Here is a 12,986-nt window from a genome sequence, read left to right as displayed (position 1 = left end):
AAATGTGCTCCGGGAACCAGAAGACTGGAGCCCTGCCTGTGCTCAAGGGAGTGGTCAGGTTGGAGTGGCATGAAGCAGTAAATGGGAATTTCCCACCTAGAGCCTTGAAATAATGGTGGCCTCTTTTGGATTGCAGAAGAAAGAAGGTGTAGAAGGACCCAAAGTTGAGATTGGGCTTTTTTTTTTTTTCTACTCAAAATTTTAAAGAATTTTTAATTTTATTTTTAAATACTTTGCCTTGCAAGAAGTTGCAGAGAACACTACGTCATTCCTACCTACCCTTCACCTAGCTCTCCCCAATGATCATATCTTACACTGTAAAAACCAGGAGACTGATGTTGGCCCAATGCTGTTAACTCAGGGGCAGACCTAATTCAGGCCGAATTCACCAGTTTTTGCATGTACTTTTTTTGGGTGTACGGTTCTGCGAAATTTTATCATCAGAGTCGGGATGCAGGACTGTTCCATTGCCACAAAGAATCTGCCTGTCCCCTCTTACCCAGCATCCCTTCCCCCAGCAACCCCGCAGCTGTTCTCCATCACTCTTAATTCTGTCACTTCAAGAATGTTCTATTAATGGAACCATGTACTATACAACCCTTGGTGCTCGTAGACAGTGTTGAGAAGGTGGGTGATGGGTGAGACAGTGGGGGTGGTGTCAGAAAGTGGGATTAGGAAGGAGCCCTGGGGTTTAGATTCACAGGGAGTGTTTGTAACTTCAGTCTCAGATGTTGCATTGTCCCCAGCTGTTCTAAGCAGTGAAGGAAAACCATGGGCTTGGAGGAAGACTAGCGCTGCCAGCAGGGGTTAGCAAGGTCTGGCAGTGGGTCAGTTGGAGGCGCAGCTGCTGTGGAGTCAGGTGGGGGGACCGCACGGAGAGACATTTCAGAAGAAGGATGGCCACGGTTTGGAGGTTGGGATAGGAGAGGAATTAGGGTGCTGGAATTTGCAGCTTTGGAAATGGCAGACAGTAATGCTAGTAGCATTGGGGCACAGGATGGGAGAGTCGGGCAGGTATGGACGGGTAAGGCAGAGGCATGGGGGTGGTGGGACTGCCCCTGGCTGGCCGGTAGGTTACAGCTCTGTGCCTGTCCGCTGCTCGGGTGGTGGCTGCCTGGATGCTGGGGGTGGGGAGGGATTCTGAGGCCAAGCTCTGCTGTAGGAGGACAGATCTGCAGTCCACGAGTGGATGCTTCCCGACTTGGAGGTGGGGGTGGGGCACACCTGCCACTAACTCCCCTCCCCATCCTGTGCTCTCTGTTGCTGCAGGGACGGTGATGAGATAAGTAGCAACTGTTAGGACATATCAAACTTGGCTCCTTTTTCTTCTCAGAGAGAAACAAAGAGCAAAGCTTGGCTTTAACCCAGAGCGGTGTAGTACGGCGTGGCTATGCAAGTGGGACGTCTGAAGCCAAGGAGCTTTGAAAGTTGATTAGTAATGCCAAATGCATTTTTCATTGCCAGAAACGATCCAAAGAAAACAGTAATAGCTATTCAGGTTTAAAAATATAAAATACTTGTCATCCTAGAACTATTTTAATGAATTCTCTCAAGGGATTATGAAATACGATGAACTGTTGCAGAAGCCTGAGCTCCAGAAGGACGCAGCTTTGCAGTTTCTCTGAGTCTTGCAGTGGGCAGCGGGATGTGACCCACGTGGATTTTCTTTCGAAAGGGATCCTGAGGGTGCAGCTGGGCCTGCCCTCGCTGTGCCGCGTGGCATTGGGATGCTACTTCTGCTGTGCGCACGTCTGTTCATTTCCTGCGGCTGGGGCTTCTAGGCCATCCCAGGTGTTAGGGTAGCTGGTTACCCTGAAACTTCCATGTCTTAATCAGTGAGAGGCTTCTGTGCAGTTCTTGATTCTGGATTCACCTGGGGCACGTTCCCTGGCTTTACAGCTCTTCGCAGTCCTTGAGCCCTGAAGGTTTTCCAGGCTTGTGGGGTCGGGGCTTAGGAGCCTTTCCAGAGCCCAGACTTGTGCCTGAGCCTTTCACCGTGGGGAATGCATCTTCCACTTATTTTGGTCCGTTCTTAGGGATCCCGACCTTAATATGATGAAGTATAACAAATGCTCTGGTTTCCCTAGATCTTGTAATTAAAAACAAACAAGACAAGGTGTGAGTGCGTAGGAAGGTCCAGGATGTGGCCGAGGTTTAATGAGACAGGCAGCCTGGTGGTGGTAGGAAGACAGGGTGATGAACACGAGAATAAAGCAGCCGGAGGTGGAATCCAAGTGTCATTTCCCGGACTGTGTCTGGACATAGCCGGTGATGGTTTTGAGGGAACTGGAGAGCGGCAACTAGAGAAGAGCCCTCAGTGTTGGAGGGCCTTCGGGGCGGACATGGCACTGTGTGTCACGCGGCACCGTGACAAGGCGCTGGGGGCCCACTCCTTAGTGCTTTTCCTGGAGGTACTATTATTTCTGTCTCCTTGACCCTTCTCTCAAAGGAGGAAATAAAGATTTACAGGTGTTGAGTAGCCTATGGGGTCATACTGTTAGTAAACATATAAACGAGATCCAAGCTCTTCCATCATGAGAAGCCTCTTCCTCCTTCGGCTCAGAACGAGGCTCCCTAGGTCAGCTGCGTGGATGGGAATTTGCACTGGCTGTGCCTAAGTGATATTTCTGAGTGACGAATCCAGGACCTGAGGAGTGGGGTGTTTGTGTGCTGGCAGCACCCCACCCTGGCTTCCGGCCCCCCAGCCTTATTGATCCAGGAGAGGTGAATGTTGGCGGGACGGTCCTGACCTGCCCCTGCTTCAGAGAAGGCTGAGCCACTGTGTGTCCTGACGCCTGCCTGGGATCTGGCTGGGGCTCCAGCAGCAGAGCCCTGCTCCCTGTCAGGCAGGTGGGATCGGTCAGGCGCCAGCAGGCCTTTCTCATCTGGGATGATAACCAGTGCTCAGTTCAGCATAAACCTCCCTGTCCCGCAAGGGGGGGGGGGCAGAGGGAAAAAGAATTTTAAGCAGGTTCCATACCTAACACAGAACCCAACGTGGGCTCCATCTCACGACCCTGAGATCATGACCTGAGCCAAAATCAAGAGTCAGACACTTAAGCGACTGAGCTGCCCAGGTGCTCCCAGCATAAACCTTTCTGGAAAGAAAATCCTCAAGATGGCTGGCAGAACGGCACCTGTTCTATCAAGGAGATCTGCTTTGCTCGTAGAACAGATTCTGGCAGCAGGATGCTGAACTTTCTTTCTGAACTAGGTCATCATTGCCACTGATTTTCTTACGGCTGTGGGGCTACACGGCCTGATAATGAATTGCCAAAGGGCAAGGACCCTGCTTGTTTAGTCCCCTGCTGTCACCGTATTAGCACATGTCTCCCTTCGTGCTGGGGACAGTGTGGAGCCCGGTTTACAGCTGCTAGCACAGTGGCAGAGAGTGGGGCCTGACTCACCACACTAGAGCAGACACAATACAGAGCAGTGGCTGCCAGCTCCCCAGGTACAGGCTTCAGGAAAGGGCTTTGGGGGAGAGGGTCCAAGCAGGAGTGTGAACATATGGGTCTTTGATCAGGTTTATTAAAATGAAACACTTCTCCAGAGTAGAGAACGTCTGTCTGCACCTGCTCCCCTCCCCTAGGATGGACACTTTTCTCCTGCAGTGATGTGTGATTTCTGTTGAATTGGTCACCTTTTCTTGTCTAACATCTCCCCAGAGCATTGTGGCCTGAAACAGTGATGATGGAGTATTTCTCATGATTCCTGGGGTTGACTGGGGGTTTTCCTGCAGGTCCTGCCTGGGCTCATTCACGTGCCTGTGGTCAGCTGGAGGAGTGCTGGCTGTCTGCACTTGGCCCCGGGGTGTGGCTGGTGTCTTCGTTCTTCCCCATGTGACCTCTCCAGCAGGCTAGCCCAGGCCTGTTTTTGTGCCAATGGACGCATTCCAAGAGGCCAAAGGGAGGCGCTGCAGGGCCTCTTAAGGTTTAACCTTGGGAAGAGCACAACGTCACAGGAGATCCCAAAGCCAGCCCTGATTCAGGCCACCTCTTGGTGGGAGCAAGGGGCACAGTGGCTTTGGGCGTGGACATAAGGGGATGGGTTATTACTATGATCATCTACCAGCTTGCTCTCTGTCCCTGAGGATCGGCGTCCTTTACACCTGCAGGATACACTCCTCTTCATTTGTGCCTTTCCCTTGCTGCACAGCATCGACCTTAAAATCTGTGTTCTCTGCCTGCCTCAGCCAGAGGTGCCCATGGCAGGGCCCCAGGGTGCAGCTCCTTAGATCTGGCTTCTCTTGGTTCAGAGAGTTGTGGCTTGAAAAGGCGCCTCCCAGACAAACAAACATGGCGAAGTGGGAACAGGGTAACTGCAGCAGATAGTCCTGTTTAAAGAGTGGGGGGAGCGACGGGCGATAGCAATAAACGGTCCCTAGCAGCTCTGAGGTCCAGCCCGGCACATGCTGTCTGGGCAGTGTGCTCCTTCTCGGCATCAACTGTGGTGTCAGTCGGTGGTGGTGAGTAACCAGCCCACCCAACCCGGTGGTTTCAAACAACAGATTGATCTGTCTCACGATTCTGTGGATGACTGGGCAGTTTGGCCTTTGCTGGCACTGGGAAGCGGCTGCAGTGAGCTCGTGGTGGGGCTGAGGCTGGAAGGCCGAGGGTGATCTGAGCTGCGGTGCTTGCAGAGGCTGAGTGGGTCCCTCCCACGTGCGTTCATTCCCAGCCTCACCAGCCGTTTTGGGGCCTAGGTTTAGAAGTCCCCACCTTCTCTTGGCCACAGCATGTGTCAAGACCCGCCCAGATTTGGGTGATGGGGACGTAGGCTCCTTCTTGCCGGGAGGAGTCCCAGTCACTTTGCAAAGGGGTATGGTCCCAGAGAGATTCGATTAATTGGTAGTTATCTTGGTAGCAGGCTCCCACGCTATCCTCTCCAACATTGTGGGAGTTTGGATACATTTTTGTTGGCTTCGTTTTCTATTAATTCTCAAAAAGGAAATGCCTCTGTTTTTCCTTAGTCTGGGGGGTAGGACAGTTAAGAGGAGTGTCAGGTTAGCTAACCTAAGACAGGCCACGTCTTAGTGGCGTGTCAGCTTGTCAGAGCTGCTTTGCTTCTCTCCTCGGGTCTCCTGAGCAGTGGTTCTCAAAGTGTGGTCCCTGGACCAGTGGCGTCTTTGTCACCTGGGTGCTCTCTGCACCCTGTTTCTTGGCCTGCACACCACATTGACTGAACCAGAAATTCTGGGGGTGGGGCCAGGCAATCTGTGTTCTAATAAGCCTGCCGGGTGGTTCTGATGCCCCAAAGACTTGAGAATCACTGTTCCTGCAAATTCGAATGGCTCTTACTACTGCTTCCTTACCCTTGCAAGCTGGAGATGTTGCCATCCCCACTCCCCCTCTCCCGGGCTCACCGTCCGTCTGAATTAGGATATTCTCTGTAGTATCTACCCTGGCTGGTGTTTGTGTCAGTGCAAGGCTGGGGGTTTCTTACTGCTCAGGGGGCATGGTCCATCAGTCATTAAGCCCAGGGACATGGGTATAGAAGTGAGTGAAGCATGGTCCCTCAGTTCCCTCAGCCTCTAGTCTAGTGAAGGAGGTAGTGGGGAAGGGCCGGCCAGTTCAGGGAAATGACAAGTGCGGTTCATGTATGTTGTGCTTGAGATCGGCACGCAGAAATACATACCTGGCAAGTAATTGATCTTGGGAGTTAAAATTCAAAAGGCAGGGCTGGAGCTAGCAATTTTGAAAGTTACCACATACATGATAATTTAAAACTTTTTCCTCAAAGGTGGCTATTCATCAGAATCAGTCAGGAAGATATGTGGATTATGCACCGCTGCCCCATGTAAGACTGGGGGTATTTTGGGGTCTCCCACGTGTCCCAGGGGATTCTGACCAGCCGGGTTTGGGGAACACAGCCCCAAACCATGAAACCACATGGGGAGAACAAGTAGAGAAGGGGCAGGAGGGCCAGCATGGAGCCACTGGGGGGGAATGCCTGTGATGTGCTGCGTGGGTCGAGTCTGTGTGGGAAGACCCCTCCGGGACCAGGGGGATGGGGAGGAGACAAGCGCAGAGCAGGGTTTAGAGACCAGGGCACTGGAAAGTGACCCGGAGGGAGGGCTTCGTGGAGGAGGATCAGATTAGGCGCTGGAGCCAGACCGCAGGGATGGCAAGGGGCGGGGCACCTGGCCGCACTCAGTGACTTGCAGGGAGCTCTCAGGGAGGGAGAGAGTGAAGGAGGAGGGCGACCAGGGAAGCCTGGTGTGTGTGTTTCTTTAAAACGGGAGAAACCCGAGCAGGCTGCCAGGGGCGATGGTCTGTCGAGGGGGCTGAGTGGAAGAGGGGGCAGCAAAGCTACTGATAAAGCCACATCCCGGGGACAGAAGGATGGACTCAAAAGCTCAGCGCTTAGGATTGGCCTTGAAGAAAAGGAGGGCCACCCCCCCTCATCCTGCAGGGAAGGAGGTAAGGGAAGGGCTTTGGAGACGGGAGTTTCTAGTTGCTGAGAATGAACGTGGTCTCTCTTGTGTTCTTTTTCCTGGCAGCCCGGGATGCATTTCTTGCTTACTTTATGCATTTCTACTGATAGGGTTAGTGGGTTTCGTGAGCTTTTACCTTGTTCAGTGTACAGTCTCAAAAACGGGGCCTCTTTGGCATCTGCGAGAGCACCCCGGACTTAGTGCGCGTGTGTTTAGTGGGGTACGTTGTTTCCGCGGGGTTCATGCCGTAGCCCAGCAGCACCGCCACCGTGGAGACGGGCCGGCTGGATTTCAGCAGTTCCTCGGGAGGCGCTGCTTGGAACTCTGTGTGTTTCACCTTGAAAGCAAGTTAGTGGTTAGTGCCTGGTTGGCCCGCAGAGCTCCCCTAACTCACAGTGTGGCCGACAGTGCTGTAATTCTGTGTTGATCCCCCTCTCCCCGACCTCCTCCTCCTGTCCCTGATATACTCCCCCTTTATCAGCCCTCTCCGTCCTTCTCCATGTTTCCGTTCCTTGCAAGGACTGGTAGACTTTGAGGGTGGGCCTGGCATCTTCTCACCCATGGGCAGCATTTTTGATGGAAGGTGTGTTACTTTCTGGGGTTTCAGGAGGTGCCGGCAGAGTTTTGGGCTGGGCGGTTCCTCGTGCTGAGATAAGCAGTGCCCCTAAGTCTCCTTGCTGAATGTCAGTCTCGCCCCTCAGTTTGAGACAGATGCCCCCTCGTACCATTTCCAGGCACCCCCTAGGGATGACAGGTTGCTGTCCGTTGAGAACTCAGTAGCTCACACATCTCTCTGGTCGAGGAGCCGTTAGGATGGGTGTTGGAGTCCCCTTGGGAATGTACACCCCTTGGGAGTGTATGTGTGTTCACCTAATCACGCTAGTGATTAAGAGCTTTCAGAAGCGATTTCAAGGGCATGATGTTTACGAGACAGAAGAAAACGGGTTCTCACTGTTTCCTGGGATCGGGTTAAAATATGTAGGCCAAGGTAGTAGCTGTAGGTGAAGATGCGCAGGCCTGGGCTTCGGACGTGGCCTGTTAGGAAATGGTTATGGTGCCAGTTAAGCTATATTATGGTTTATACCAACCTGACTCAGAAAATTTGGTAGGGGGGGAGCAGAGGGAGAAAAGTGGAATATTTCAAGAGTGTTTTTCAGTAAGTTCATATATCATAACACATTCAGATAAGTGCTTTGGTTTTTATTTAATTATGCAAATGCGAGAGCCCTTCCCAGTTTTTATAATCTGGGTTATTTTCATTTGCACACTTGCCGTGTTTCTTAGAGGCAAGGCTTAGAAATCTCTGTCCTGAGTGCGAAGAGCTGTGGTCACAACCAGCCTGACCCTTAGATGAAGAAGACTGGAAGACTGTGTTCTCTATGTTTGTAAGGAAAAAAGAAAACCTGTCCCCATTTTCTTGTGAGTTACTGAAGTTTCTCTTCTTTTTCCTTCTCTCCTACAGAACCTGAAAGCAGATCCGGAAGAGCTTTTTACAAAACTGGAGAAAATTGGAAAGGGCTCTTTTGGTGAGGTGTTCAAAGGCATTGACCTTCGGACTCAGAAAGTGGTTGCCATAAAAATCATTGATCTGGAAGAAGCTGAAGATGAGATAGAGGACATTCAGCAAGAAATCACAGTGCTGAGTCAGTGTGACAGTCCCTACGTAACCAAATATTATGGATCCTATCTGAAGGTAAGGCTTGAAAGTAAGAATGCGATTTTCCCTGATGCGGTGCTTGACCGAGTCGGATCAGTGTACGTGAAGGACGTCGGTAGCACAGCAGGCATCAGAGGAAGGAGAAATGTTCTAACCTTTGCAATCAAAAGAACCTGGCTTTGATAGTTTTATCTTAAATGTCACCTATAGAAATATATTTTGGTTAAAGTGTTTGTTGAAGTTCCCTTTCAAAGAAGAAAGTATTTCTGAGTGGAACTTGGTCATCAAAGACATATTTCTTCTGAAGGGATTGTAATGACAACCGTGAATTTCCCCAGTTTTAGCATGGTTTATTGTAAAAACTCATGCTGACCTAAGAATATTACCCTTTTGCTATTTTCAGTTATCAAATGTAGTTTAATGTTCCTAAAAAACCGCTGGAACTGATAATGTTCAGTGAGCTAGTTTATCTACATTTGACTTTGAAGAATTCTAGGTAAGTAAATAATTACTTAAAAGAGTTACAGTGCAGCACTACACATTGTCCTTGATTTCACCTAGTTCTGCGAGTAGGAAAAACAAGCATTGAAAATGTTGTTCCAGCCCTTCCTGGGGCCATTTTAGATGTTGTCGGGCACTCTGGTTACACTGCTAAGAAAGCATAAGGCTGTCCCTTGGGTTTCAAGTCCCTTGACTTATGCTTGTTTTACTGACCTTAACAGTGTAGTATCTTCCAGAGTGGGGTTTTGGAACTTTTAAGAATTGGTGAACAAAAATTCTAAAATAACTCTTGTGGAAACTAAAACTTCATAGGTAGAAAGAACTACTTCCTGAGAGAGAGGCAGCAGTAAGCCCAGACAACGTATGGCCAGGCATCCTCCCGACCCGGGTTTATCCTCTCAATTCTTCGTGTTGCAGCTCGCCCCCTACTCTGTTTTCAGAAGGGACAATGCAGGCTTTGGTTTTTGTGGAAATGGGATAATAAGGTTTAAGCAGAAGGATGGACATTTTGAGAACCCATCGATTCACTTAAAATGAATATTTAAAGAAATAAAAATCGAGTGGTAATTCAGCCTCTTTTTGGCAATATGACATAGGTTCAAATGGCAAAGGATGGCAATCTGCCATAGGTCAAATGCAGCCTTTTGAAATGGAAAGAATAAGTTTTGGAGTCTGATGTTTTAGACTTGAATCTTGCTTGTCTTAGTATGTGGCTTTGAGCAAGTTTGTTTGTTTTTTAAAAAATTTCCCTGCTTCCTCATTTGTAAAATGGGAAATTATGGTATATACCTCATTGTTGCAAAGATTAAATGGTATCAAGTATGTAAAAATACCTGGCATGTAGTAGGTATTAATGAATGTTAATTTCCTTCCTTAATTGAATATATTCATACGTATCTCTGAAATTACCTTGCAATGAAGGGCATATTCGCTGAGGTCAAGCGAGGGAGAGGAAGTATGCCAATGATAACAATGGGTATTGGGGGTGGGGTGCATCCATTTTGGGTCTTGACAGGGCAGAAAGGGAAGCACTGTATGTTTTGATTCCCATGGTCCAAGAGAACATGTGTGACTTCCATACGGGAAAGCAAGGATCTTCTTGATATTAAATTTGTATTGAGAAAAAACAAATAGCCTAAGAAACTCAACTTGAACTCTTTCTGCTGTATCACTTAATATCCTTTGTGAAATGACTTTGACAATACGTTTATAGTAAATTCAGAGTTCGTTTCATGTGGTATGTTGATGTATTTTAATAGGAATCATGGTACCTTTGGCATGGAAGGGTGGAAGATTCTCACAAATTTTTGGTGATTTATGCCAGCTAAGGGTTAACTATGGAAATGATCAGTGGTTTAAAAGTAATTTTTTCAACCCAGTTCTCTGGCAGAATTTTTACTGCATGCTGGACTAGATTGCTTTATTGTGGTCAGACATGGTGTTGACTGTACGTATTTAGAGATTCCATCTGGTATGTCCTGTTCTTGCCTTAGTCACCGATTCTAGAACATACATTCCAAGTCAGCCTAACCTTGATCTAGAGTTGTCCAGTAAATTTATTTGAGTAGCATAATTTCAGCTGCTAGAATACCCCCCCCCCTTTATAATAGCTCACATACAATACAAGCTTATTTCTCGCTCACTGGTAGTCCTGATTTATGGGCAGTTTTCCTCCAGACAGTGATTGAGGAACCCTGGTGCCTTCTTTCTTGTTCTTTCCTCTACCTTCCACGCATGGCTGTGCTCGTGGGCCTTAAGTCACCGTGGGAGACTTAAAATGAAGACTCCTGTGAGAAGTGTCCATGTGCCCAGGCCTAGATATAGAACACATTATTTCTGCCCACATTCCCCTGGCCAGTCCTCGGTCGTACCACCACACCTGACTCTGGAGAGGCTGGGAACGACCATCTCCTCCTGTGCTTCGTGGAGCAGGCAGTGGGCTTGGTGCTCAGTGAGCCGTCCATTTCCACAGCCACTTACTCTGTAAAGGAAGTGTTATAACTGACGGGATGATTTTCTCCACTGACTAGCTTCAGACAGAATGAAAAGTTTTGATAACTTTGTCTAGAGTGTCTTATATTTTACTAGGCAGGTTGTCTTTTAGAGAATATAACTGCTTCACGAATGCCAAAGATAATATCACCTTTGGGAAAACTTGACCTTGACTTCTTAAACCGTGTAAAGGCTGATTCTGTCTAATTTGATTAAAAACATAAGGAGCTTCTCTAGTTAAACAATATTAGCCATCAGAAGTTGGGCAGGGCAAGAATCCCAACCTATGACCCTATCCACTGGTTCCTGTGTAACGGTTTCACAAAGTTCCTTGGCCCAGAGGAAGAGCCTCAGTGGTGAGCCAGAGGCTCTGTTATCATCTTGGTAGGCTCAGGAAGATTAAGTTCATAAAGTCCTGACTGTCCGGTAAGATACAAATTAAATTGACACATAAGATGAAGGGTCAGTGGGTCTTTGACACCAGGTTGAAAATTACTGTGCTTTCTTTTTTTTTTTTTTCTAGAAAATTACTGTGCTTTCTGTGGCTTCTGTTGTCCTTCTAAAAACTCCCTATAGTATTCAGAGGTAATACTCTTAGTTCTTTAAGGCCTGATGGGAGAGAAGGCCGTCTGTTTTACCTGGTGTTAAGGACTTTCACATACCAAGATTGAGCAGAGAAGAAAGGAGCAGAAACTGGTTTCTTTGTACTGGGTTAGCACTTAAAGTTCCCCTAACTGCGTGTCTGTGGGTTTCTATCATCTGGTCTAGAAAAAGAGGTTAAGCACAATGGTAATTAGTGGTCTTGAATATATTGAATGCTACTGACGATGAGGGGAATGGGGTTCGTTTCTTACTGTGTGGCTCTGATCAAATCACAGAACTGCAGTGTAGCAGGGTCCCTCCCAGAGACTGAAAACAAAGACAGGTCAGTTGAAGGAGGAGAAGAAATAATTCAGCAATGAGAGCTTAAGGTTCTGTTGATGAATCTGAAGGCTGGATGGGTCTTAAAGGTTACCAGGGACCAGAGAAGAGCTGCTTTTGTCGTAGTTCAGGTGTTTGATGTTTGGGAAATTAAACCAGTGAGAATATTTAATTAACCAGACGCCTCTGAGTCCCCACCATAAACCACTGGAATTTCCTGTCACAAAAATACCATCCACAAGGTCATAATGAAACTCTGTGTGTGTGTGTGTGTGTGTGTGTGTGTGCGCGCAAGCGCGCGTGTGTGCAGGGGGTGGTTTGGGTGGTGTTCAGGAGTAGAGGGAAAAGTTTTTGGGTTTTTAATTAGGCCATAAAGACATAGTAAGATCATAACAGAGGACATGATGTTGCATAGGAATCTAAGCCTGTTTTCTCTTTGTGCAGCGTTCACAAGTGCTACTCGTCGTCTTCAACTATACAGATCTCTTAACTGTTTTTGTTGTCACTGTTTTGTGGAGATAGGCGGGTCATTAGAATCTGTACTTTGAGGTTCACAGAGTCAAAGCCAGGATTTCAGTCTTGGATGTTAGCATAGGTACTTAACCGTCTGGGCGATCTTTAGGCTGCGAACTTCCTCAGGGATAAACCGTAGAAACAGAAACTTCTTTTGCAGGATTACTGATCAAGATTGAGAACACAGAGGTAAAGTGCCTGGCGTGTAGGAGATCTTCAGCAAGTGATAATTATTTTTTTAATAAGAGATAAGTTATCTGGGCCAAATGACTCAAAATTTATGAGTCTTTTTTTTTTTTTTTTTAAGATTTATTTATTTTTTTAGGGGGGGACGGGCAGAGGAAGAGAGAATCTCAAGCGGACTGACTCCCTGCTGAGCGCAGAGCTCAACCGGGTGGGGGGGTGGGGCTTGATCTCAGGATCCTGAGATCATTATCGGAGCCGAAATCAAGAGTCGGTACACTTAAACTAAAATTAGGTTGATCATTTTTCTTTTATAATAAATTACTTAGTACTTTGAAACATTAAGCCAGCTTAACCAAAGCAAATCGAGTGCAAGGCAAAAAAAAAAAAATCTGGAAAACAGAAGAGCTGTGTTTCTCTTAGTTGTTTTTGTTGTAGTATTGATACCAAGGAAACGTGGCCATGGAGTGAGTAGTTGTCTAACAGTGGATTCAGATCCCCAACCTAAAACTAAGTTTTTCTTCAGTTCCTAAAAAATATTAGGGTAGTTTTACTCATCAGATTCACTAGAAAACTAACATGGAAAAGTCCCCTGATGAGTTTTAGAAAAACTAAGTGCTCTACGTAAGTACAGATTAGGCTGGTAAAAGGGTTGGCTGTGTTGTGTGCAAGTACACTTTGCAGTAATTATTTAGAGTTAAATTATTTTGACTTCTGATGTCTTTTTTTTCCCCCTCCTTCTCCAGAGGGAAAATAGTTCCCGATGAAATAGAAAAAACAATC

The 12,986-nt window shown here is 47.6% G+C and overlaps 1 protein-coding gene across 1 annotated transcript in view; it reads left to right on the top strand.

Annotated features, from left to right (window-relative positions):
- The window catches only part of STK24 (serine/threonine kinase 24), a 114,748-nt gene that overhangs the window by 39,465 nt on the left and 62,297 nt on the right, over positions 1-12,986 (top strand). The window contains exon 2 of the mRNA XM_040624008.1: positions 7,899-8,129. Coding sequence (XP_040479942.1) covers positions 7,899-8,129 — 231 coding nt within the window. The remainder of the gene's footprint in view (positions 1-7,898; positions 8,130-12,986) is intronic.

Source organism: Ursus maritimus, unplaced genomic scaffold (genome assembly GCF_017311325.1).
Source record: "Ursus maritimus isolate PB19 unplaced genomic scaffold, ASM1731132v1 scaffold_10, whole genome shotgun sequence".
Classification (NCBI taxonomy): domain Eukaryota; kingdom Metazoa; phylum Chordata; class Mammalia; order Carnivora; family Ursidae; genus Ursus; species Ursus maritimus.
This window is presented reverse-complemented; position numbering and strand designations above follow the sequence as displayed.